The 24,116-nt window shown below is 37.6% G+C and overlaps 1 protein-coding gene across 2 annotated transcripts in view; it reads right to left on the bottom strand.

Annotated features, from left to right (window-relative positions):
* Positions 1-13,859: 13,859 nt before the first annotated feature.
* The window catches only part of SLC27A6 (solute carrier family 27 member 6), a 52,590-nt gene continuing 42,333 nt past the window's right edge, over positions 13,860-24,116 (bottom strand). For both annotated transcript variants that reach the window (XM_036310348.1, XM_036310347.1), the window contains 4 exons: positions 21,311-21,509; positions 19,999-20,096; positions 18,483-18,613; positions 13,860-14,440 (listed from right to left, as the gene is read on the bottom strand). In XM_036310348.1, coding sequence (XP_036166241.1) covers positions 14,264-14,440; positions 18,483-18,613; positions 19,999-20,096; positions 21,311-21,509 — 605 coding nt within the window. In that variant the 3' untranslated portion in view covers positions 13,860-14,263. The remainder of the gene's footprint in view (positions 14,441-18,482; positions 18,614-19,998; positions 20,097-21,310; positions 21,510-24,116) is intronic.

Here is a 24,116-nt window from a genome sequence, read left to right as displayed (position 1 = left end):
CAGGGATTGAGCCAATTAAAGTCTACATTCATCAGAATAGATGCTAGGCTATGCTGTATAATAAATAATCCCTCATCACAATGGCTTAACCCAACACCATTTTTCTTGCTTGCGGTACCTGTTCAGCATGGGTCAGAGAGGGCTCTGCCTGATGCAGTGACTCAGCAGATAGAAGCATCTATGACATTGGAGCTTCCTCCCCAAACTGATAGGCATTTCTGATCACACTTGGTTGTCCACAGCAAATCCTGTGGCACCTATATTTCAAAGGAACTGATGTACCTCCCATCGATATGCCTGGAAAGGAGTGAACTGGAAATACTAGTATCTGGTAAACAACATATTAGTGTAACAGAAATAATAACCACGATAAGGCTGGACACAGTAGGAGGTTAGTTCAGGAAGGTAAGAACGGCTGAAAACTGCTTTTCCTGCGAATCTTACCAATGAGCAGGAAAAGGAGACCTCTTATCATTTCATTCACCCTAACTAGGCCTAGGGCAGTGATGGTGAACCTTTTGAGCTCGGCGTGTCAGCATTTTGAAAAACCCTAACTTAACTCTGGTGCCGTGTCACATATAGAAATGTTTTGATATTTGAAACCATAGGAAAACAAAGACTTATATTTTTGATATTTATTTTATATATTTAAATGCCATTTAGCAAAGAAAAATCAACCAAAAAAATGAGTTCGCGTGTCACCTCTGACACGCGTGTCATAGGTTCGCCATCACTGGCCTAGGGTGATGCCTGGAAAAGACAGAACCAAGGAGCTTCCAGGACTCAGTACTTTGCCAAATTAATATGAAGTTGAAACCCTATGCAGCATATATAAAGATAGACAGGCACTAGAATCTGACACAGTTTACTCTTATCCCAGGCATTTCTGCCAGTTTCTAGATCTGAAAAATAGAATCCCCCCATGAGCTGGCTAAATTTAAACTCCAGCACAGAATGCATGGCTCTTCGACTTCCACCTCATTTTCTTCCTGCCGGTGCGGTCTGCAGCCCCTGAGCTCATTTGGACTAAAGTCTAGGATCTGTACTTCTGCATCTGGTTTGTTTGGTCACAAGGGAGTCTTACAGAAGGCAGAGCTATAAAAAGAAAGGGGAATTTTTAAAAAGTAAGAATTAAAGACTTTCCTATCACAACTGTTATTGTGACTGATGGTACAATTGGCTGAAAACAGAAATAATAAATGAAAGCGTATAGGGGTAACTTATAACACATAGATTATACTTCAAAAAGAATAACACCAGAAAATCTATATATATAAAAGGCTAATATGCAAATTGTTCCCTCGGAAGTTCGTCAGAGACCCGAAGTTCATCGCTTGCTATGACATGCACTGACCACCAGAGGGTGGCGTGGAATGAAGGAAGGCCCGGGCCAGCAGCCGGAAGGCCCTAATTGGCCCTGATCGCTGGCCAGGCCTAGGGACCCTACTTGTGCACGAATTTTGTAGTAGTGAAATATCGTGGGAAGAAGTACAGAATGCCAAACACCAAAGGGAATGAGCAACTGAAAAGAACAAAGCCTGGGAACTTATAAACGGGTCTGTCCAGGAGGCTCACCCTTGCTGTCAAACAGGATCTGTGCCTAGCAGCTGGGTAGCATCTGGGAATTTGTTAGAAATGCAAAACTTGGGTCCTGAACTTTCCAGAGTCTGAGTCTGCATTTTAACCACATCATCTGGTGATTCATGTGTGTGTTCATGTTGGCACTCACCTAGATTGTAACGATTACAAGTTATTGAAAAATAGAAAAATGTGATTGTTTATATGTTCTTACATTAAGAAAGCAGCACCTAACAGTGTCTGACAAACTACTTGGTTATTGGTGACCATTTATTATTAAAATCAAACTACCCCTTTTATACTGGAGACATTTCTTTTGCTGTATAAAATATTATTGCTAAGTTTATGTGGATGGCAAAACAATAAATATAAAATTTGGAAAAATAACTGAGGGATGTCCTAACCATTTATGTATTTACAATCCCTGTACATGTATACAAAACCAACGGAAAAAATATCCTTGAGTGAGGATTAATAACAACAATAACAAAGTGTAACCTTGATCATGTAAGTGTCTTTATATAATAAAGGATACTTCGACATAGAGAAGTTAAGTGTATCCAAGGTCACAAAACTTTTTTTTGTTAATCCTCACCAGAGGATATATTTTCCCATTGATTTTTAAAGAGAGTGGGAGGGAGGGAGTAAGAGAGAGGGGTGGGGAGAAAGAGAGAAACATCAATATGAGAGAGACAGCTAAGAATTTCCCGAAACTGATAAAAGACTTTGATTCATAGATTCAAGAAACTCAAATTGCATTCAAGATAAAATTTAAGTTAGAGGCAAATAAATGGGAATATGGTTAAAGAAGTTACAAAAGTAAAAAAAGGAACAACAAATAGGCAGAATATATATAAAGCAAGTATCAAGATTATAGGTTTTTAACTAAAATACTATTGCTACAACTTACATTAAATGTAAATGTGCTAAGTGCCAGGACTGGGATTTTTCAGGACCTCTCAGATGCCATCACGCTATTCTGCCATCTCTGCAGGAGCTGATCATTCCTGGTTTACCCTGACTCCTGGAATGCAATTTTCTGAGTCCTAAAGCATTGTGGGTTTCTACCGGTTCCCACCACTGGTGGGCCCTGGAGTGCAACTTTTGTCCCACTATCCTCAAAATTCTTTCCATAGTGTTGCTCAGCTTCCCTGCTACCCCCTCTGGGCTGACCAAAGACCTCTGAGCCAAACAAGCCCCAAGGAATACTTATTTCTCTGCATGTCTGTCAGCACTCAATTTTCTGCATTTCTGTCTTCTCATTCAGTAATTCTGTACTGCCTCGTTAGGATCCTGATCAAGTATAACATAATTTTATAACATAATTTATGCAGGTTTTCTAGTTGTTATCAGCGGGAAGAGGGGGTCTTAATAACTAATTTGTTACCACTAGTAAAAGTAATTCCCCTTTATTTATTTTTTAAACTTATTAAACATAAGGGTTTTAATAAAAACAGCACACAAATCATATTAAATATTAGTGAATCTCTGAATTCAATCGTTAATATTATATTTATTATTTGTAAGTCAAGGATGAGTGGATTTATTATATACATTGCCCCAGTGCCCAATTCCACCAATATTCAAATGGGCATAAGTTTTATGCAAGCATGTTTAACATCAACTTCCTTTAATTTAGCTGATTCTAAGGAAAAACACAATAATTATGGATATAATGTAGGGATAAGGAGCAAGTGGATTCCACATATCTATAACCTGGAAGATACATAGTAATAGGAGGACCATGAAGCTGAAAGGAAGACAGAAATGAAGCTAATATACAGAAGACCAGTTTCACTTTCAATTTTCCAGGATCTACTATGGCTCTCTGAAGCGAGAATAGCTGGCAGTTCTCCTAGCATGCAAATTATGTTGAATTGGGGGCTCATGTGACTATTTCTCCCATCTCAGTTTCATAGGTTTATGCTTGGTTATTCTTAATGATGAAAACAAGGCCAGTTGGCATGGCTAGATAACAGGCTCTAAGAGACAGCTACCAGAACTTAAACGGGAGTTAGTCTTAAATAACTCAAAAGCTCCCAATTGCTCAAATGAAAAATGTGTAGTCAGTTGTCAAGAGACAGACTCAGTTACTTTATTTTAATCCTTCAAACTTTGCTTAAGGCAGTTCTATTCAGAAACTGCTTATGGAGTAGGGAAAATTTTGCTGGTAAAGACCAGGTCTCTGATGACAGTTGAAAAATGAGTATGAATTAGCAAGGTAGAGAAGGACATAGGGAAAGGGTAATCAATGCAGGGAGATAGTGAAGAGAGATATTTTAAGGTCTTATCATGTGAGAAGCTAAGTAGAAATTTCTGCCTCTAATCTGACGAAAGTTTTTGACCTGATTCAGAATGAATGAATAATGATGCAGTTTACTATGATCAGAAGAAATACAGTATGTCAAAATCCTGAGGTACATCAATATTTAAGAAATGACTTGGAAAAGAGGGCAAAGGACTTTGAGATAAATAGAAGAGAACCCGGAGAAAATAATATCTGATGAGTCGAGAGATTTGCAAGTTTCAAGAAGAAATAAGTTCTCAAAGATGTTAAATAAAGCCTGTGAATCTAAACAGAGAATACTGAAAAGCCAGTAGATTTAACATTATGTTGATCATTAAGGAATTTTAGAGACATTATTACGGCATCCAAAATAAGATTTGAGTGAGTTAAGATGCAAAGGAAGTGGAAATAACAAGGGCATAGCAGACTTTCAAAAATCTTGGCTATTGTGAGATGGGGTGACAGCTATGAAGGGATGCAAGGTTGAGGAAAGGGTTTTTTTTGTTTGTTTGTTGGTTTTATGTTGTTCCTCTTCCCCCAAGGAGAAATAAAGTTAGAAATCTAGGAAGACCCAGAGGACTAGTAGGATAAATAGAGGAGAAAAACATGTAGAGTTGATGGAGAAAATACCAAGTGAGAAAGAGAAGTCTTGAGGGAAAGTAATGGGAGGTGGCTGCCTACCAAACAGAAAGGCGTTTTTAACATCTGAGGGTAGGCAAAGGCTGCGTACTGAAGATATAGATGGGAATATGTTTTGGAAGTTTAGCTGTGCAGATGATTTATGATCAGACCCTACACTATGCAAGACATATTGATGAGTTGCACTCTCAAAACTCAGTTGAAGTTGATTTTAATACAAATGTTATAATTAAGAAAAATAAGATGATTTGTAATTGTCATCTACATAATGAAGACTCAAATAAGAAATCAAACTGCAAACAAATCCACCAAGAATATTTTATTTTATTTCATTTTTCTAAAAATTTAAAAAACACACTTTCAGAGAGAGGAAGAGAGAACGAGTGAGAGAATCTTAGATTAGTTGACATGCATGGGCCCTTACTGGGGATCGAGCCTGCAACGTGGGCATGTGCCCTGACTAGGAACTAAACCCTGACCTCCTGGATCATGGGTCAATGCTCAACCACTGAGCCACACTGGCCAGGCCCAAGAAGATTTTAAAAGAATCTTGTACATAAGACTGAGGTCGAACAAAGATTACAGGCTGGGAGGGAGTTGCTGATGTTCCAAAAAGGCTACATTCTCACCAGTAAGACTACCCTTAGACTTCAAGGACATTCTTTCCATCAACCAAAGGAAATGCCAGCAGCCAGCATAAGATGAATATTTGAGAGGGCAGAAGTCAAAGAGGAAGACATGCCTGAAAATATGATGCAAAGTAACAGCTGAGAAAAGGGTTTTTGAAGCATTCACTGCAATTCATTGTACCTAGTAATCTTGTCTATTTGTGTCAGCCTTTGGGATTTAAATAGAGATCACACATCCTTATTTTCCGGGTTTATGCCTGCTGTCACAGCAATATTTCCTGTTTAGTGTTTGTCATACGGTGAGCCCAGATTTAGGCACACCTGGGTGAACATTAAAACTAAGAAAGGTCATGCTGGAGTTGAGTGAATATGTCAAGTGAGGACAGCTACAAATCTTAAAAATCGGATTGCCATGTCCATCGGTGTTTGCCCTAAGCCACTGCAGCCAATGCATTTTGCTTTAATCTAATTTGACCTTGATGTGCTTGATGTGATGAGCTTAGCTGTTCAGACTCCAGTAAATTAGCTAAGGCTGAACTCTTGACCTGACGATAAAAATCTAATCACAGGAAAAATGCCTAAGAGGCTCAAGAACCCCTCAGACTGTAAACATTCTCTCAGTCTCCCCGTGGTACCTAGGAGAGGAGCCAGTGCCCTAGAAAGAAGTTATTTGCAGCCACGAGTGATCAGGAAGGATTCTGTTTGCATTTTCCCCACCCTCTGTCCTTCTTAATCCTGGAAAACTAACTTCTATTTTGAATATTATTTTTTTTAAATATAAAATCAATGCAAAGTGCTCTATAGGCAGATTGGATTTTAACCTTTCGCTCAATGATTCTCCAACGTTGGCATTAGAAACTCCTGGAGGGCTTGTTAAAATAGGGATTGCTGGGGCCTGCCCCCAGCATTTGTTTCAGTAGGTCTGGAGTGGGGCCTGAGAACTGCATTTCTAATAAATTCCCAGGTGGTGCTGCCACTGCTGGTCCAGAGCCCTGCTGGAGAACCACTTGCTACAGGCAGCTGCTCAAAACACCCTCTTCCTCGTGCGGTATCTGAGAAGTCCTGATTCCTTCTTCCCCCACCACAGTTTAGACAAAACTTTAGACAACAGGATCCAACCTGCAACCCAGTACCTGCCCTTGACTGGAATCAAACCTGCAACCCTTCTGTGCACGGGCCAATGCTCCAACCACTGAAAAAACTGGCCAGGTCTGTAATTTTTCTTGATATAAGTTAAATTTAAATTTTTTAAATGCTGTGAGCAATGAAATGTGCTGGGGAAGAAAAGAATCACTCATGTTTTTACAGCCTGTTCTCTTCCAGGCTCTTTCCAGTTCTCTTCCGAGTCACATGGTGCTTGCAAAATTTGGAATTTCATTCCGTCCTGATGCTGAAATCCTCTCGGAAGTAGCCTTCACATGATAGAATCGTGAAACTAACTGCTCTTTCATCAGGAAGGGATCAGCCTGAGCACGTAGAGCAAGAGGTTCTGAATTTGGAGAACATGGATCCCTTAGGAGATCTCTAACTGCTGCCCCCACTGCACCATGTTGGATACAGGGGTCCTTGAAGTCTTGTTGCCTCCCAGGGCTTTACTTGAACTGGGGTTCAGACCCCCCATCAGGTTTCTGTGAAGGTTTCTATTGTTCTTCTCTTTCCTGGTATTTGGTCTCAGACATCAGCCAGGGCACAGAGCCCATTCTCTGGGAATCATACCAATACCAACTCTTTTGTATTTGCCCTCCACCCACCTTCCAGTCTGGAAAACTTGGATATTATCTTCAGAAAGAATAAACAGTGTCTGACTGCAGTTGCATCATACACGTCTGAAGCTCAGAAGCTGAGCACTGACTTCGTTCTGTGTTTTGTTATAACTAACAGGCCAACTCTGAGGTAATGGCTGCCTCTTGCCCCAGCTGGTTGAGAGGGAAAGGAGAGGGGTGAAGGGTGGTTACTGGGATAACTAGGGGGTGGATACAATGCAGCCTTGGTCTCAAACTCATAAGGACAAGGGCAGGACACATGTGAATATTTGGAGGGGAAGCTCTTAAATTACGTGGCATTCTTAAAATCAGATGAATTGTGGGGTGAAAATGGCTCTCATTGAGAAGAATAGCATTAAAGAGTTAAATCCAGGCTAGAATAGAAACTCAGGTGAGAGAGACAAAAAGTGCCAGTTAAGTAACCATTTTTTAAATGTATGTGTAATTTTATTTATTGTAATTTTTCTTTTCTTTTTTGTTGTTGTCGTTACTCCTCACCTGGGGATATTGTTTCCATTGATTTTCAGAGAGTGGAACATGGCAGGTGGGGTGGGGTGGGGAGAGAAGTATCGATGTGAGAGACACGTCTATTGGCTGATTCCCCGCAATGCCCCCAAACGGGGCTTGGGATCCAACCTGCAACCCAGTACGTGCCCTTGACTGGAATCAAACCTGCAACCCTTCTGTGCATGGGCCAATGCTCCAACCACTGAACACACTGGCCAGGTCTGTAATTTTTCTTGATATAAATTAAATTTAAATTTTTTAAAATGCTGTGAGCAATGAAATGTGCTGGGGAAGAAAAGAATCACTCATGTTTTTACAGCCTGTTCTCTTCCAGTCACGTGGTGCTTGCAAAATTTTACCTTAGGAAAAGTAAAACAAAACACAAACCCAGAGACCGTGTCCTCATCATACTCTCCCCTTGTTATTGAAGACTTCCCGTTGTAAACCTAAGATGCTGCCAAATAGTATGAGAGGGAGTTTTCTGTCTCTTTTTTTCTTAAGTTGATATTTTTATATTGTTACTAAAGAATTGTGTTTTTGCTAGAAAATGATTCATTCGACTACAAAACTCCATTTGATCTAAATGTCTTTTCACGTTTTCATATAGCGCACAATTAGGTCATAATAGCTTCAAGTATGTCTTCTTTTGGATTTAAAGAGGCTAGGAAGTTATTTTAATGCAAATAATAAGCAATGGATCAATCATAGACTTTTTAAAAGTTTAATAGTTGGTTGGCTTATCAATCATCAAATATTTGAGTGATGCAGGATTAACAGGAGTAGTTTTTTTAAATAGAAGATTTATTTATTTTTATTTTAAAATTTTTTATGGAATTTATTGGGGTGACATTGGTTAATAAAATTATATAGGTTTCAGGTGTGCAGCTTAATTATATGTCATCTGTACATGAACAGTAGTAATTTTGATCATTATCTGTGACATAAACAGATTAGTTCCTATTTCTCCCTTATTGGTTTTCTTGACAACATAAAAAAATAATTGCTTTTTTTGTTTGTAAACTCAATCTAGTAGAAATTTGTTCATTATGTTATTGCTTTTTTGGCATAAGCTTTCAGGTACCATCTTCAATATTTTAGCTGTTTGCATGAGAATATAATATGTGGTCTCAATACTACAACCCTTAATATACATGGAGAATTTACTTTAATTTTTTCACTATATCATTGACAATTTATAAAATGAAAATGGCATTTTTTTTTTTTTTGACTCAGATGTCCACTTCAGATAATAGTATGTTCAAGAAATAGCACAAAAAAGAGCTACGGTGGAAAAGATAGTGAATGAATTATCTATTTCCTTTCCCAAATCTGGAAATGTGCTTTCATTGTCTTTTCCTTATTCAGAATTTTGGCTTCTTGATTTAATTTGACATTTAATCTATGTACAGTATTCAACTCAAATCCTTCTAGAGCAGTGGTTCTCAACCTTCCTAATGCCGCGACCCTTTAATACAGTTCCTCATGTTGTGGTGACCCCAATTTCATTGTTACAAATTGAACATAATTAAAGCATAGTGATTAATCACAAAACAATATGTAATTACATATGTGTTTTCCGATGGTCTTAGGCAACTCCTGTGAAAGGGTCGTTCGACCCCCAGTCGCAACCCACAGGTTAAGAACCACTGTTTAAGAGATAGAAGCATTGCTGTATGGTTACCATCTGTGTACTCTGTCCTATTTCAACAGTGAGGCGACAGGGTTGAAAGTGTGAATGGGTTATCCAGTCAAAATACCCGACCTTGTGGACAGTGCTGGCTCCTCCTCCTCAGATTACTCTAGGAAGCCGCCATCACCTTCGTCCCCAGCCTCGTACAAGAGACAAAGGGCCCTAGAGGCCAGGGTGCATAACAATCATTTGTGCAGCTTTTGCTATTCAGATTCTCAAGTGCTTCCTAGCTCTGAGTCAGAAACTCTGGATGTGAGCCTGGGAGCTTGCATTTTTAACAACTCACCCAGGATTCTGAACCCTGGCTATGTATTATAGCCTGTTTTTAAAATTCTCATTCTTTAACTATCCCTGCTGCCCAGACTTTCCTCCGGACTCTCTTGGAACCCAAGTATGTATATACCAAATTCCCTATAAAGCCTTAGTGTTTTATCAAACCCATCTGCCAATATCTGCCTCATTGGAAACCTGGCTTTCCTTTTCCCTTTGGTCCACTAAAGCAGAGGCTGGAAACTCTCATGTACCCCAAATATTGTGGTCCAGAGGTTGTGCACCTGTACCTCATGGTCCCTTCTGTATTATGCTTCCTTGTCCTGTGATCTTGCTTTAACATCCTCAAATCTTGGTGCCTCCACCTCAACCTCTGAAGACTTTAAGGGCTTCCTTCTCTTTCCAGTTCATGTCATCAGTCAACACCCATCTCCAACTGATCTCTCAGTTATTCTCCACTACATCATAACTTCTGTCTTCCATTCCTCACCCGCCCCCACTACATTCAGCTGATGGCTCTCCTCACACTTGAGAACCTGTAAGTCACCAGATGGGAACACCGGATTCGTGCACCGGTGGGGTCCCTCGGCCTGGCCTGCAGGGATCGGGCTGAAACGGGCTCTCCGACATCCCCCAACGGGTCCTGGATTGCAAGAGGGTGCAGGCCAGGCTGAGGGACCCCACCGGTGCACTATCCGGGCGGGGAGGGACCACAGGAAGGCTCCAAGGCGTGTCCGGCCCATCTCGCTCAGTCCCAATCCGATCCACTGGACCCCAGCAGCAAGCTAACCTACCGGTCGGAGCGTCTGCCTCCTGGTGGTCAGTGCGCATCATAGCGACCGGTCCCTTTTCTCTTTTGCATTTAACCTCTCCTCACTACTAGATTATTTTCCTCAGCAAGTAAATAGGCTCTGTTATTTTTCATGCCTAAAAATACTCCCCTTTTCTATAACTAGACAAGGTGATTTTAAAGCTGGTGTGGAAAAATAAAAAGGCAAAAATATCTAAGATAACTTTGAAAAAGGAAGAGCTATGAGGTTAAAACATACTATAAACTCTCAGCAATTAAAGCCATGTAATTGGTTCATAAACAGATAGACCAATGGAAAATGATCCAAAGGTTAAAACAAGGACAATAATTTAGTAAACAATAAAAGTGAAATCAGAGAACAAAGATAACATTTTAAATAAATGGCCTTGAGATAACAAAATTACCACCTGGGAAAGATACAGTTAAATTAATACTGCCCACGACATATGAGGATAACCTCTAGATACATGAACTATTGTAATGTAAAAAAATCCCCATAAGAACACTCCAATATAAACCAATTTCTTTATAATACCAAAGAGGCTAAAGCCTTTCCAGCTTAAATAAAAATTCACAAGCCAAAGAGGAAAGATAAAAATATTTGACTATATAAAAGAAGGAAAGGAAGGAAAAGAAAGAAAAGAAAATTTAAAAAGTTAGAATGGAAGAGAAAGAGAGAGGAGACAGAGAAAGCAGGTGGAAAAAAGGAGGGAAGAGAAGGGGAAGGAGGAGAGGAGAGGAGAAAAATTCTGCTTGGGGAAAAAAACTACAAAATAAATTAAAAATGAAAAAGTTGGGGAGAGAGTATTTGCACTCACATCACAGATAAGGGATAGTCTCTTAAATAAAGATCTCTTATGAAACACATGTAAGACAGTAAAGAAAAGACAATGGTAATAAGCACAAATAGTTCAGAGAAAATAATTCAAGTTTATAAAAATGTCCAACTTTATTCCTAACAAGAGAAACACATATTAAAAGTACACTTAGCTTCTATTTTCACTTATCAGATTGGCAAGATTCAAGTTTCACAACAGTTGGCAAGGGAATAGGGAAACAGGCCCTCTTATATTGCTGGTGAGAATGTAGAATTATGTAACCCCACAGCGATCAGTTTAGCTCTATCTACTAGGAACTACATTACAGAAACAGGCCCAGCCATCTCATTTCTGGGAATTTACTCAACAGACACACCTGGACAGTTACCAGAAGAAATATTTACAAGGTCATGGATTTGGGCACCATCTGTAGTAGCACAATATTGGAAACAATCCAAGAGTGCATTGATAGGGGGCTACTTAAAGTGATACATGTAGCAAGAACTACTATAAAAATTAGGAAGCTCTCCATATACACTATTAAATGGAACACTTCAGGTACAGAATAGTATTTTATATGCTTGAATATGCACAGAAATGAAAACATGTATTCATATTTACTATATCTTCACAAAGAAACACTGAAAGCTTCCCCAAGAAATGAATAAAGTAAAAAGTGTTCATCAAGGATAGGAGACAGTCAGGATGGGAACCAAGACTTATCAATGTATCTTTTCATCTTGTCTTATTTATATGTTACTTTATTTAAATCAAGGTGGTTTGCATAAAACAAAATATAAATAAAATATTTAAATTCTCTCTTTACTCTACATTTGCCTCAAGGTTTTTATTTCTCTGTCCCTGTTAATGCAAAATTTCACAAAAGAATTATCTCCACTTGCTCACCCATCACTCACTCTTCAACCTGCTGGATTCGCTCTTGCTGCCTCCCCACCAGTCAAAAACTACTCTTGCTGAGGTCATTAATAACATCCATTTTGACAAGCCATGCAACACTTTCTGACCTTATCATTCTATACTACTGACTGTTTCCTTGATGGGTCTGTGACATTATGGTGCTCATTTTCCTCCTATTTCTCTGATACCCCTGTTTCCAATTCTCCCTGAGATCTCACTGTAGTTTTCCTCACACTGGTCCAAGGCTCTCTGGGCTGGTCAGGGGTCATCTTTTATTCTGCTACTAGAAGTTCTCCTCAAACTCTTTAACTCTAAATATCGTATTTATGTGGCACCAACATTTTATCTCTGACGCAGACCACCCACTGAACTCTAGAATCACATATTCACAAGGTCAGGTATATACTTGGCTATCGGTGGATATCTCAGTGTTAACCTGGACAAAGCAGAACTGATTCCCACTACCCTCACCACCCAAATACTTATTGTTCCCCCAGTTACCTTTATTTCAGTAAATAAAATCACTACCCACTTAGTTGTTTAAATAGAAACCTAAGAGGTAATTCGCTTCCTTTCTCTTAAGTCCTTATCCAATCTATTATTAAATCTAGTCAATTATACTTAGAGACTATATCTTGAATCTGTGTGCTTGTTTTTTTTTTTTTATCACTACTCCAATTTTATCTCTGCCTGCACCACAATAACAGTATATCAGTCAGGGTTCTCCAAAGAAACAGAATCAATAAGATTATCTACCTTTAAAGGAATTGGCTCATACGATTGAAAGGGCTGGCAAGTCAGAAATCTCTAGGGTTATGAAATACATTCACAGCAACATCTGGACTAGTGTTTGCCCAAACAACTAGACACACCACAGGCTACCCAAGATGACACGTAGAACTCACCAAAACGAGTAATTCTAATTATTTTCTTATTTTCACGTTAACCTCATTTCCCAATCTGATTCCCACACAACAGTTGGCATAATCCTTCTAATCGTGTCTCTTCCATGATTAAACTATTTCCATTGCTTCTCATTGCACTTGAAATAAAATCCAAACACTTTGCCTACAGGTTCATCTTCCAGTTGAGTTTTCTTGTCTGCATGAACTACGCTCCAGCCACTTGGAGTACTGGCCTCCTCTGTTCACCCAGCATGACAAATTCTTTCCTATCCTAGGGCCTCTGCATATACTTCTCAGATGTGATACGGATTTGTGGAGGAATAAATAACAAATAATCCCCTCCTATGGAAGATAGGTCACTTTGTTAAGAGAGTCATTCTCGTGGTTCCAACTTGAAGCAAACACTGGAGCCTGGTGCTTCTTGATTGAGAGAAGTACAGTTGTGCTAATTGCACTATCCTTGTAGGACAGTTCCCATTTAACCACTCACAAACCTGCCACGCTCAGTGCCCGTTCTGCCTCCGATCTTGGTGTCAATACCTGTTATTCTAGTCCAGTGATGGCGAACCTATGACACGCGTGTCAGAGGTGACATGCGAACTCATTTTTTTTGGTTGATTTTTCTTTGTTAAATGGCATTTAAATATATGAAATAAATATCAAAAATATATGTCTTTGTTTTACTATGGTTGCAAATATCAAAAAATTTCTATATGTGACACGGCCCTAGAGTTAAGTTAGGGCTTTTCAAAATGCTGACACGCCGAGCTCAAAAGATTTGCCATAGTCTATTCTTTTCATGTATTATTAGTGGTTTCTACAGCTCTATTGGATTTTATTGTGAATTTGATCCCATTTATATATCTTCAAAAATTCCCAAATCCTTTGGACTTACCTGTTTTCCTGCTTTGAAGTTTTATATTTCTTCTACCATTTTAATGTGAGCTTAAGATGAGGAAGATGGGAGTGCATGCATTTAGTTGGTCAGGTTCCTTTGACTGTAAATTTATCATTCAAAACATCAGAACAGAACCTCAAAACATATTAATGAAGATGATTTTATTGAATTACAGGACAGGGCACATAAAAATTAAATATTTGAGTAATATAACAAATTATTCAAAACTAGAAACTTTAAATGTTAAAAAGTACATTTTTAGTAAGTATCTAGACAATAGCTACTTATTTGTTATTTAAGAGTTTTGTGATTAAGGCAAATATTTAGTTATGCACTGCATCCCCATATAGGTAAAAAAGATAATTAATTAAATTTTGTTATTAAAGCAAATTAAAGTTCTTAATTGAAGAAACGCTATTGCATAATAAGGAAATACCGCACACGCTTAATGAAAGTCAGTTCCTTTCCTCCATTTCATGCTGAAGAACCACATACTCTCCTCTCACCTCTCCTAAGAAAGCATTTGAAAACGCTGTGTCTGAAAGAAACCTTAAAGTTTGATCTCACCCAACATTATTTGATCATAAAGCTCTTTGGTCAATGGAACGTAAGTTTTTTTCAAGTTATCCATGAAGTAAAGTGGATCAGAAATTTTCAATGGACTGAATCCTTCTTGCACCAACTGAAACTTCTTTAGTTTGAATGTCCCTGTTGTTTCCATCTTTCCCTATAGAGCAATTATCGGGATCAGTGGAATCATTTAATATTATACATAACACAAAAGTAACATGGTTAACAATGCAGACTACAAGAGAGTTACAACATTTTCATACCACTAATAATTTAACGTTAGAAATTAAAAAATTGGCCTCTACACATTTAAATCGTTAGCTTAATTTAGCTGTGAACTTTATTCAACATATAAAAATTATGAGCATAGTCAATAACTGATTACAATGGATTATAAATATGTCTAAGACACATAGGTTTATCTCTTCAGTTCAATGTCAATACAGTATTATGTACAGAGAATGCTATTAAACACGAAGATAAAGTTTGTAAAAGACAGGTATCTATTCCATAAGGCAGATTACTACAAGAACCAGGGGGAGTAAAGAATGATCTAGAACTCGAGTTTCCAAGCTATACACTGAGGTGCATTGTGGTACCTAAATGAATTTCTAGGGTCTCCACGGAATATTTAAAATTTTCAAAATAAACCCAGTGACATCTGTCAGTCATCACTTGGAAACAACTAGGTCAATATTAGTTTGTGTTACATTCATTTCTGAAATGTCATGTCTTTGTGAAACAGAGTTTTCAGTGGAGCTGTGATAAAAAGCAAATCTAAATCAATGTATAACATGGAATTAGGCTGGGCTTGTTCAGTCCAATCTAATTCCAAAGGTTGAAGAGTTGTGCAGTACCAAACGTACACATCTTTATTTCTGTGGTTGTTTGAAAATGAAATAAGAGTATTTTTCTTTCAATTTATATGCATTGTTTTTTCAAATGGCAACTAATTTGTTAGACCCAAATACTTGCTAATTTGTTTTGGCCTAACCACTGAATAAACAAATGTTGAGGTGCTTGTTTTGGGTCAAGAGTGTCATAAAATAATTACTGAGACACTAAAGATACCATGAATCTAGAAAGTTTAAGAAGCTCTGCTTTAAGAGATTTAAAGGAGATTTGAGTGAATCACTTTAACTTTCTGTCGCTAAAGCTCTCATTTACCTGGGGCCTCTGACTCTCTCAGGTATGTGGAGTTTATAAGAAGCTCTGCTTGCCCTGGCTGGTTTGGTTCAGTGGACAGAGCGTCAGCCTGTGGACTGAAGGGTCCCGGGTTCGATTCCAGTCAAGGGCATATGTGCAGGTTGCGGGCTCGACCCTCAGTAGGGGGCGTGCAGGAGGCAGCCAATAAATGATTCTCTCTCATCATTGATATTTCTCTCACTCTCCCTTCCTCTCTGAAGTCAATAAAAATATATATTAAAAAAAAAAAAGAAGCAGCTCTGCTTTAAAAGGGATTTAAAGAAGATATGAGGGAATCTCTGTGGCACTTTCAAGCATGGAAAAGCATCCTTGTTTTAAATCCGGTGACATGTCGAGGTCCATATAAAGCTCTATGAATAACTTGGTCGCTTTGATTTATATTTCTAAACGAATTCCAGACTCAACTTCTCTTTGAACCTCCTTCCCTGCTCTCATGCCTTCTCTCCCCTCTCCTACCCAACACTGTCATCTCAGAATCTCTGATTACTTCCTAAGGATACATTTCTGGGAATAAAATTACTAAGGCAAAATATATGCAAATTCTAATAGTCTGGTCACATATTTAGCAAATTGTTTCCTAGAGAGGTTATAACAATTTGTGTTTCAGAATGAAAGGACCAATTTAATTCCTTCCCAGCCATATTAAATAATAAAACATTTAAATTTTTTTGGTAAATTTATTGGCAGGAGAATTCTTTTAAAATTTGTGCGAAACAGATTTTTAATAAAATAATTGTTTTATTCATTTTGTCAGAAGTAACTTATTCTTTTTCTTATATCAGATCATAACTCATTTATTAAATAAATATTTTGACAACTAAGTGTCATGCATTATTCTAACTATAGTAAATACTGTAATAAATATTACAGTCATGGCCCAAGTACTTTTAGGTGCTTAATGATGCTAAAATATTTTCTAAATTTGTATAACACTGATTTAGTCTTCTAGAGTAGTCCTACGCCAAAATACTTCTTCTGTTTAATAACAATGAATTTAAGTAGTCCCAGGAGAAAATGTTTAAAATATTATGATTTTTCAACTTCCTACTTCATTAAAATATATTGTTTCTAGTGGAATAGGGAGGGGCAGGAGGGACCTGGGTGTGGTCATAAAAGGACAACATGGAAGGATCCTTGTGGTATTGAAATTGTTCATATCCTGACTGTGGTCATTGATGCATAAAGCTACATAGCCAATAAAAGTGTATGGAACTGAAGACTGAAGGGGTTAAGAACAAGCCTCCCAAAGGTAGGCCACTTTGGCATGTGAATTATTTTGATGGCAAATGAGACCCTGAGGATTCATGAGAAACTTTTACCTCTCCCTTAAAGAACTTAAAGTAGGGGCCTTGTCCATAATAAGTTATCACCAGAAATAACATTTTATGACCTATCTATATGGCAGGGAAATTTTCTAATTACTGAACACCTGCTCTTCTTGTTGTCCTGAAAACGACCTTCCTCCTCTGTGAAGCCCCAATGCACCTTACCTCATCCTTAGCTCAGTATGCCACCCGTACCTCATTTTAACTTTCTGTCGCTAAAGCTCTCACGTACGTGGGGCCTCTGACTCTCTCAGGTATATGGGGTTCCCAGATGTATGTGTGCATAACATTTGGTTTTTTTCTCTTGGTAATCTGTCTCATGTCAATTTCATTCTTAGACCAGCTGGAAGAACCTAGGCCAGAGGAACATTCCCTCCTCGCCTGCCACACACACACACACACACACACACACACACACACACACACACACACGCCTGCGCACATGCACACCAGTACAAGTAAAACAGAAAAGTTTAAAAAGATGGGCAAATTGTATCAATGTCAATATCAGTTTTGAAAAATGTTACCATAGGAGGAAACCAAGTAAACAGTACACAGGATCTTTTCTGTATTATTTCTTACAACTGCATGCGAATTTAAATTACTTAAAAATTTTTCAATTAAAAATGTGTTATTTCTGCTTCATATTTACTTACCTTTAGTATTTCAGGTGATATGAAAATAATCTGAGATGATGTATGTAAAAGCTCTTAAAAGAAAAATATCATATAAATGAAATATGTATTTATGACAGGTCAGATGATATGTCCCATTGGCCAAGCACTGACTTGGCCATAGGATTGCTCAGCAAATGCTTTAAAAATAAATATGACCCCACCTCTCACTCTATTAGAAATATAATAGCAATAGGATAAATGTACCCAGAAAAATTCTGTGATTGGATGTTGAGAGATGATGAGTACTAGCTTTGGGAAATTTCATTTAAAGCACAATATTAAATAGATGAATGTCTGATGTAATGAGCAAGCAAAATTACCCAGTAGCTGAATAAATGTGTTTTTATTTTTACTATGTTTTAGTCTAGTTACCTAACAAGAGAAAGAGCCCATTTCTCAAAACAAATAAATGCAGAATTCCTCCAAAATATGAAATCCCAGAGGGGTTTTGTGGCATTCCTTATAGCCAAGTCATTGCTTGGCCAATGGGACATAGCATCTGAACTGTCATAAATACATATTTCATTTACATGATATTTTTGACAGAATGAGGACAAAGATTAAAAGCAAAATTGCTTAAAGCCAATTCCCTTTAGGTTCTGTACACCTCCTATAGACACCTTGATGTCAGCTTGGTGGAACCCCATTTTAGGCACATGGCACTAACTGTCCTCAGAAGGCACGTGTAAAATGTGGTTTTCGGCTTGTCACTGTCTCTGGGACCATCATTTTTTGCTCTGAGATCTTGACTAAACAGGGAGGGAGCAATTCTACAATTAGGACAAAGACAAAGACATCCTAGCATTTCATCACGCTCCCCTTCTATAATTAGGTGTCAAATATGGATAAAAATTAACATGCCACGGCTTTTCATTGCTCTTCAAATTCTCTAATATACATAAAATGCACATATTAGCTAAAAGATAAAATGTTACTTTATAATTAATCTCCTGAATTCCTGGTTTTAAATTTAATGGGTAAGTAAAATTACCTGAATTCTTAAAAATCGTGGGCAGGCATAAGCTGGTAGGAATGTTACAACTTGTTCATAAACTTTTTCCAAGTCTAAAGACTTATTTGGTTTTAAAGTAATCGAGGCCATTCCTATTTTTCCTTCACAATCTGAAAAAGAAGTTTGAAATAGAGTCCATTTACCAGTACTAGGTGCATTTTAAAAATAGTCCTGTTGATTGCATAGTAATTGTTGTAAAGGGAGACATTACATTTCTTGCAGCAATGACAATGCAACAGCAATGTAGATGAAGGGGTCCTTCCCTGAGCATATGATCTACTCCCCAGAAATAATTTAGGAACAAGGAAGGGCAGAGTCTAATCCTAAAATAGCTACACCACAATAATGAAGTAGATGGAATGGAAAACACCATAAATGACCCATAATTTGCATCTTACCACCGCTAATATAAAATATTAAGAAGAAATATGTATTTAAGAAGAGAAATGTCCATAATAAGCATCAATGCAAAAAATAGAGGGCATGTCTTTATTTAGAGGCTGGTATTGTCCTAACTAAATCCACAGATCGCTTCTGCATATCATGCCACCCATAGATATTTCCAGGGGACTGGAATCTCTGCAGCATTTCTCCAGCACCCAGTGGCTAGCTATTAGAGTAAACACCCCTTCCTCTGCTCCCCTGTCCACACTCTCACCCCCACACCTACATCTCCATGCACTTACAAACATTAGTTAGACAATACTGTCATTAGTTAAAAAAAAAAAAAAAAGACAGTGAGGAGTCCTGTGATTTCAAGGTGGTCACTTTTATTTGCCATTTCCACCATCATGATACAATCCTCACATGCATATTTATAAAGATAAATGAGGCCAAACAATTTAAAAATAATTTTTTAAAAGGTTCAACTTAACTACAAGTCAGTGTTCTTAAACATTTAAACTAGAGCACATTTCTGTTTAGTGGCATGTATAAACTCCAGTCTCAAAGAGAAAAATAATAGACTATTGAAAAGCAGTGAGTCACTGACCAGAGTGTTTGAGGTCTGCTTAAAAATAAACACATATATTAAAATTCAATGGGGAGAAAATCAACCCATACTAAAATAAAAAGCAAAAATCATAAAAATTTCAATGGGTACTTTTCCCTTGATGTGGCCATGAAATTGGTTAGCTTGTTCTAGGGCAGTGGTCGGCAAACTCATTAGTCAACAGAGCCAAATATCAACAGTACAACGATTGAAATTTCTTTTGAGAGCCAAATTTTTTAAACTTAAACTATATAGGTAGGTACATTGTTATTAACTTAATTAGGGTACTCCTAAGGCTTAGGAAGAACCACACTCAAGGGGCCAAAGAGCCGCATGTGGCTCGAGAGCCGCAGTTTGCCGACCACGGCCCTAGGGCATTATTTGCCATGACAAGACTGAGATAACTTATATATATATATAAAATTAGTAAGAAATGTTGAATCGCAAAACTAAAGAAAGTTGGCAATTCTGAGACTCCTTCCCAAACCCAAAATATATTCATACCTGGCACTGCCACACCATATACGTTTGATTCTTGTATGAAATCCAACATTCCAATAATATCAGCAACCTCTGTGGTTGCAATGTTTTCTCCTTTCCATCTAAATAAAAAACAAGTTCCGGTTAGTACACCTATATTTGAAGAATTAGGTACCCAGTTTTAGTTTTAGTGCCTTGCACTTGGCTCTGTGCAAGCACCTAGTAACGGAAAATAATGGCAGTTTTCAAAACAAAATACATATTCTAAGGAAGCACTTTGTTGATAACTCAACAAAGTCCAGTATCTATTTTTTAGTTAAAATTACTTTATGTCTCATTGGTATAAGTTGCTTACTGTAAAATGTTTTTTATAATATGTCATAAAAATAAAATCATGATAATCCTTTTTATTTTGTAATACAGTAACAGTTAAGTAGAAAATGTCTCCTATCTCTAATGACAGATAGAAAAAACTGAAAGGAAAGCTATAGTTAGTTGTCTTTCACTGTACTGAACCCTTTTGATTTCTAGGGATTAATCCCTTTGGCTCTTTCAGTGCATATGAATAGATATTTTACTCTAATTAAAATAAATTTTAATTGATTTCAGGGAGGAAGGGAGAGGTAGAGATAGATAGAAACATCAACGATGAGAGAGAATAATTGATCCTGCATGCCCCACACTGGGGATTGAGCCCACAACCTGGGCATGTGCCCTGACCAGATCAAACCATGACCTCCAGGTTCAGAGGTTGACATTCAACTACTAAATCATGCCAGCAGGGCTTAAAATAATTTTAAATAGTGTGAGCTCCTTAACTTGGTACAAGAAAGTGAGGAAGTATAATTCATTTATTCATTCAAGCAATTTTTTAATGTCTATTGTCTGTCCTTCACTGTTCTATAGTCATTGATTAGGAAAGTAAAATAAAGTCATAAGCCTAAAATAATCTTAAGTATTAAGAAAGAAAATCTAGAAAGGGAAATGTTGCTGTTTCATTATCTTTATCACTAGGTCAAGAAGTAGATCATATTTGACCAAATTGGTTTAACCCTACCACTTAGACTTCAGATCTGTGTACCTGTTTGATATTCTAAGAAAAAGGAGCTTACTAATTTGGACAAAATGGATTTGTTAAAATAATTATAAAAATTGACATCAAAATTTTACGTTTATTTCAATCTAGCAACAGATGGCTGATAGATTTTTAAATGGGGAGACATGATTGAGTCTGCCCTGAAGGTAAAGGGCATGTGGTCTATAAGGCTTCCCTAGAGTCCTGCTCAGAGCACAGTTCATAATCAGAACAGGCAGTGGAACCGCTGATGTCTCATACCTGAAAGTGTCTCCAATACGGTCATAAAAATAGAGAAAATTCTCATGATCTTGGACCATTAAGTCTCCTGTGTTAAAGTAAACATCTCCCTTCTTGAAAACATCACGTAACAATTTCTTTTCAGTGTGCTTTTTATTCCCAACATAACCAAAGAAGGGATTCTTTTCATTCACTCGAGAAATGAGAAGTCCAGGTTCTCCTGTGAGAGAAAGGCACCTTTAGTGATCGGATTAAAACGATTATTATGCACACCATGCATGCACCTAATTTACATCTGACCAATACAACTTGTGTTGCCTATCTTCCTTTCCTCTAAACTTATTTTATTATATTTAACATCATTTACCCTGGGTGCTCCGAGTACAACCAGCACGTCTTTTCACGGACTGCCATAAATGCAAATTAGTTTGGGAAAACTAACAAAAAGGAAGTGGAATGTGAAGAAAGTATGTTAAATTTATTTTACATCCTGGATGGATAGAACAGTGGCTACTTTTCTTTTGGATTATGCAGATTTTACCACTGCTAATAATGGAAATTCTATAAATAACAACCATAACAATAATTTTAAAAAGGCGATGATAACAGCAATATTTACTGGGCACTTACTATGTAGCAAGCCCCAAAATTGCCATTTTGTTTATTCTTCGCAGAAATGCTTTGAAATTGATAATTATAATCCCTATTTCACAGGGAAGAAACTAGGGACCAAAAGGGTAACGTCATTTACCAGAGTCCAACAGATAGAAAGGAATGAACCTAGTGCTCAAATTCAAGTCTTAATGATTTTTGCAACAAGGTTTTTGTATAATACTATCTCTGATATAACTAATATGTTATTAAAAGTTTAGGAAAATGTCTTATTCCTCTGGTATGTTAGTCTGGAAATCCTCAATGGGCTAGAGATGAAACAGGAAATGTATTAGTTTTATTTTAGACACATTATCAAAAATAATTTTTCAATAACATTTATTCAAATGAATCCAGATTTTGGCCAGCAATCTGCACGGGGAAAAACTACTTCTGAGAGAGGGGTGGATGACAAGGGAGAGGAGCAATCACTGCCCTGGACGATTTCAAGGCTATTGGTGACTGGCTTTGCCCCTTGTGAAGCGAGTGAACGTCTTTGTGATGCGTTAAATGGGTTATATTCCAGCTTTTTTCTTTTTCTTTTTTTTTTTTAACTTTCTATTCAACTGTCAATTACTCCTACTCCTTCTGGGCATTCTGGCTTCTAAAGACACACAAACCGGTGGCCACACAAGCCCGCTTTGCTGCAGCAGAGGCCCCTCATGGTCATTGTCATTACCAACCCCAGCATCACCATCACCATCACCATCACCATCATTATCATCGTCATAATCAACTTCATTATTACACTTACTGAGCAATTTCTGGGTACCAGTCACTATTCTGAACACTTTACATAGGTATCCCATTGGATTCTCATCACAAACCTGCAAGACAGGCCCTCCTATAATCTTCATTTTACAGTTGAAAAAACGGAGGAAGAAAAAGTAATTTGCCCAGTGTCACACGCAGCCAACTGTGGGGGTTGAAATTTTTAACCAGGACACCCTGACTCCAAAGCCTCTTCTCACTGCATATTCCACCAGGCAACATTCCCTATAATTCAGAATTTTCAAGCCTCACATTTCCCTCAAATTTTATGTTGTTTTTCTTTTTCAGGACACAAGTGACAGTTTCTTCTCTAGAAATCAATTATTGCAAATGCTTGAAAGGTCATAGTGTATTTTTATCTGTCATTTACAGGCAATTTATGCAAGACATAATGCCTTAATGGGAAAATAAACTATTTAGTAACCTTTAATTAAAACTGCAAAATAGTAGTAAGCAGTTCTGGGATTCAAGTTCCAATATCAGATATTACTGTAATTGTAAAAAAAAAAAAAAGAAAAAAAAAAGTAAAAAAGAAACCACACACTAACTAGCAAGGTGTGTTGAAATGAAGTTCCTTAGAAATGACTTTTCTTTTGAATACTATCTATAGAGTTCAATTAGGGAAAGATATTTGATAAATATCCTCAGGCTTGAAATTCAGAGGATTGGGAAATCTTGTTTTTAATAGATAAGATTTGTATTTTTTTTTCTATACTTTCAGCTGCCAGGAAAAACAAAACAAAAATCAGTTTTGCAGCATTTACCTCCACATCTGAAGTAAAGATTTAAAGGAAATCATCTCTGAAATGTAGTTTAAACATATTCTGAGGCAGTAAAATGTAAGTTTGGCCTGATTTATTCAGTCTGGTCTGCTAAACAATTTTAAGTGACATCTCTACATTTAATTTCCTAGATTGATGATATGCAGCAGCAAGTTAACTGGGGCACTTGCTTTCATTAAAATTAACTAAAGCCCTAGCTGGTTAGAGCCCTAGCTGGATAGAGCACCAGCCTGTGGAATGAAGGGTCCGGGGTTTGATTCCCGGTCAAGGACACATACTTCGGTTGCAGATTTGCTCCCCATCCCTGGTCGGGGCATTGGCAGGAGGCAATCAATTGACGATTGATGTCTCTCTCTCACATTGATGTTTCTCTCTCTCCCCCTCCCTCCCATTTTCTCTAAAAATCAATGGAAAAATATCCTCTGGTGAGGATTTAAAAAAAAACCCAAAAATTTCTAACTAAAAATTATAAGAAAGTCTACCTTGGAGGAGGAGGAGTGAAAGGGAGAAGAGAAGGGTGACAAGCCGCATGCCTGGCCCTCTGCAGGGCTTTGCATACATCATCTCAAATAATTGTCAACAATAACCCCATGAAAAGAGTATTGTCACCTCTACTCTACATA

The sequence above is a fragment of the Myotis myotis genome, unplaced genomic scaffold, assembly GCF_014108235.1.
Source record: "Myotis myotis isolate mMyoMyo1 unplaced genomic scaffold, mMyoMyo1.p scaffold_m19_p_5, whole genome shotgun sequence".
Lineage (NCBI taxonomy): Eukaryota > Metazoa > Chordata > Mammalia > Chiroptera > Vespertilionidae > Myotis > Myotis myotis.
The sequence above is the reverse complement of the archived record's forward strand: the minus strand, read 5'-3'. Positions and strand labels throughout refer to the sequence as shown.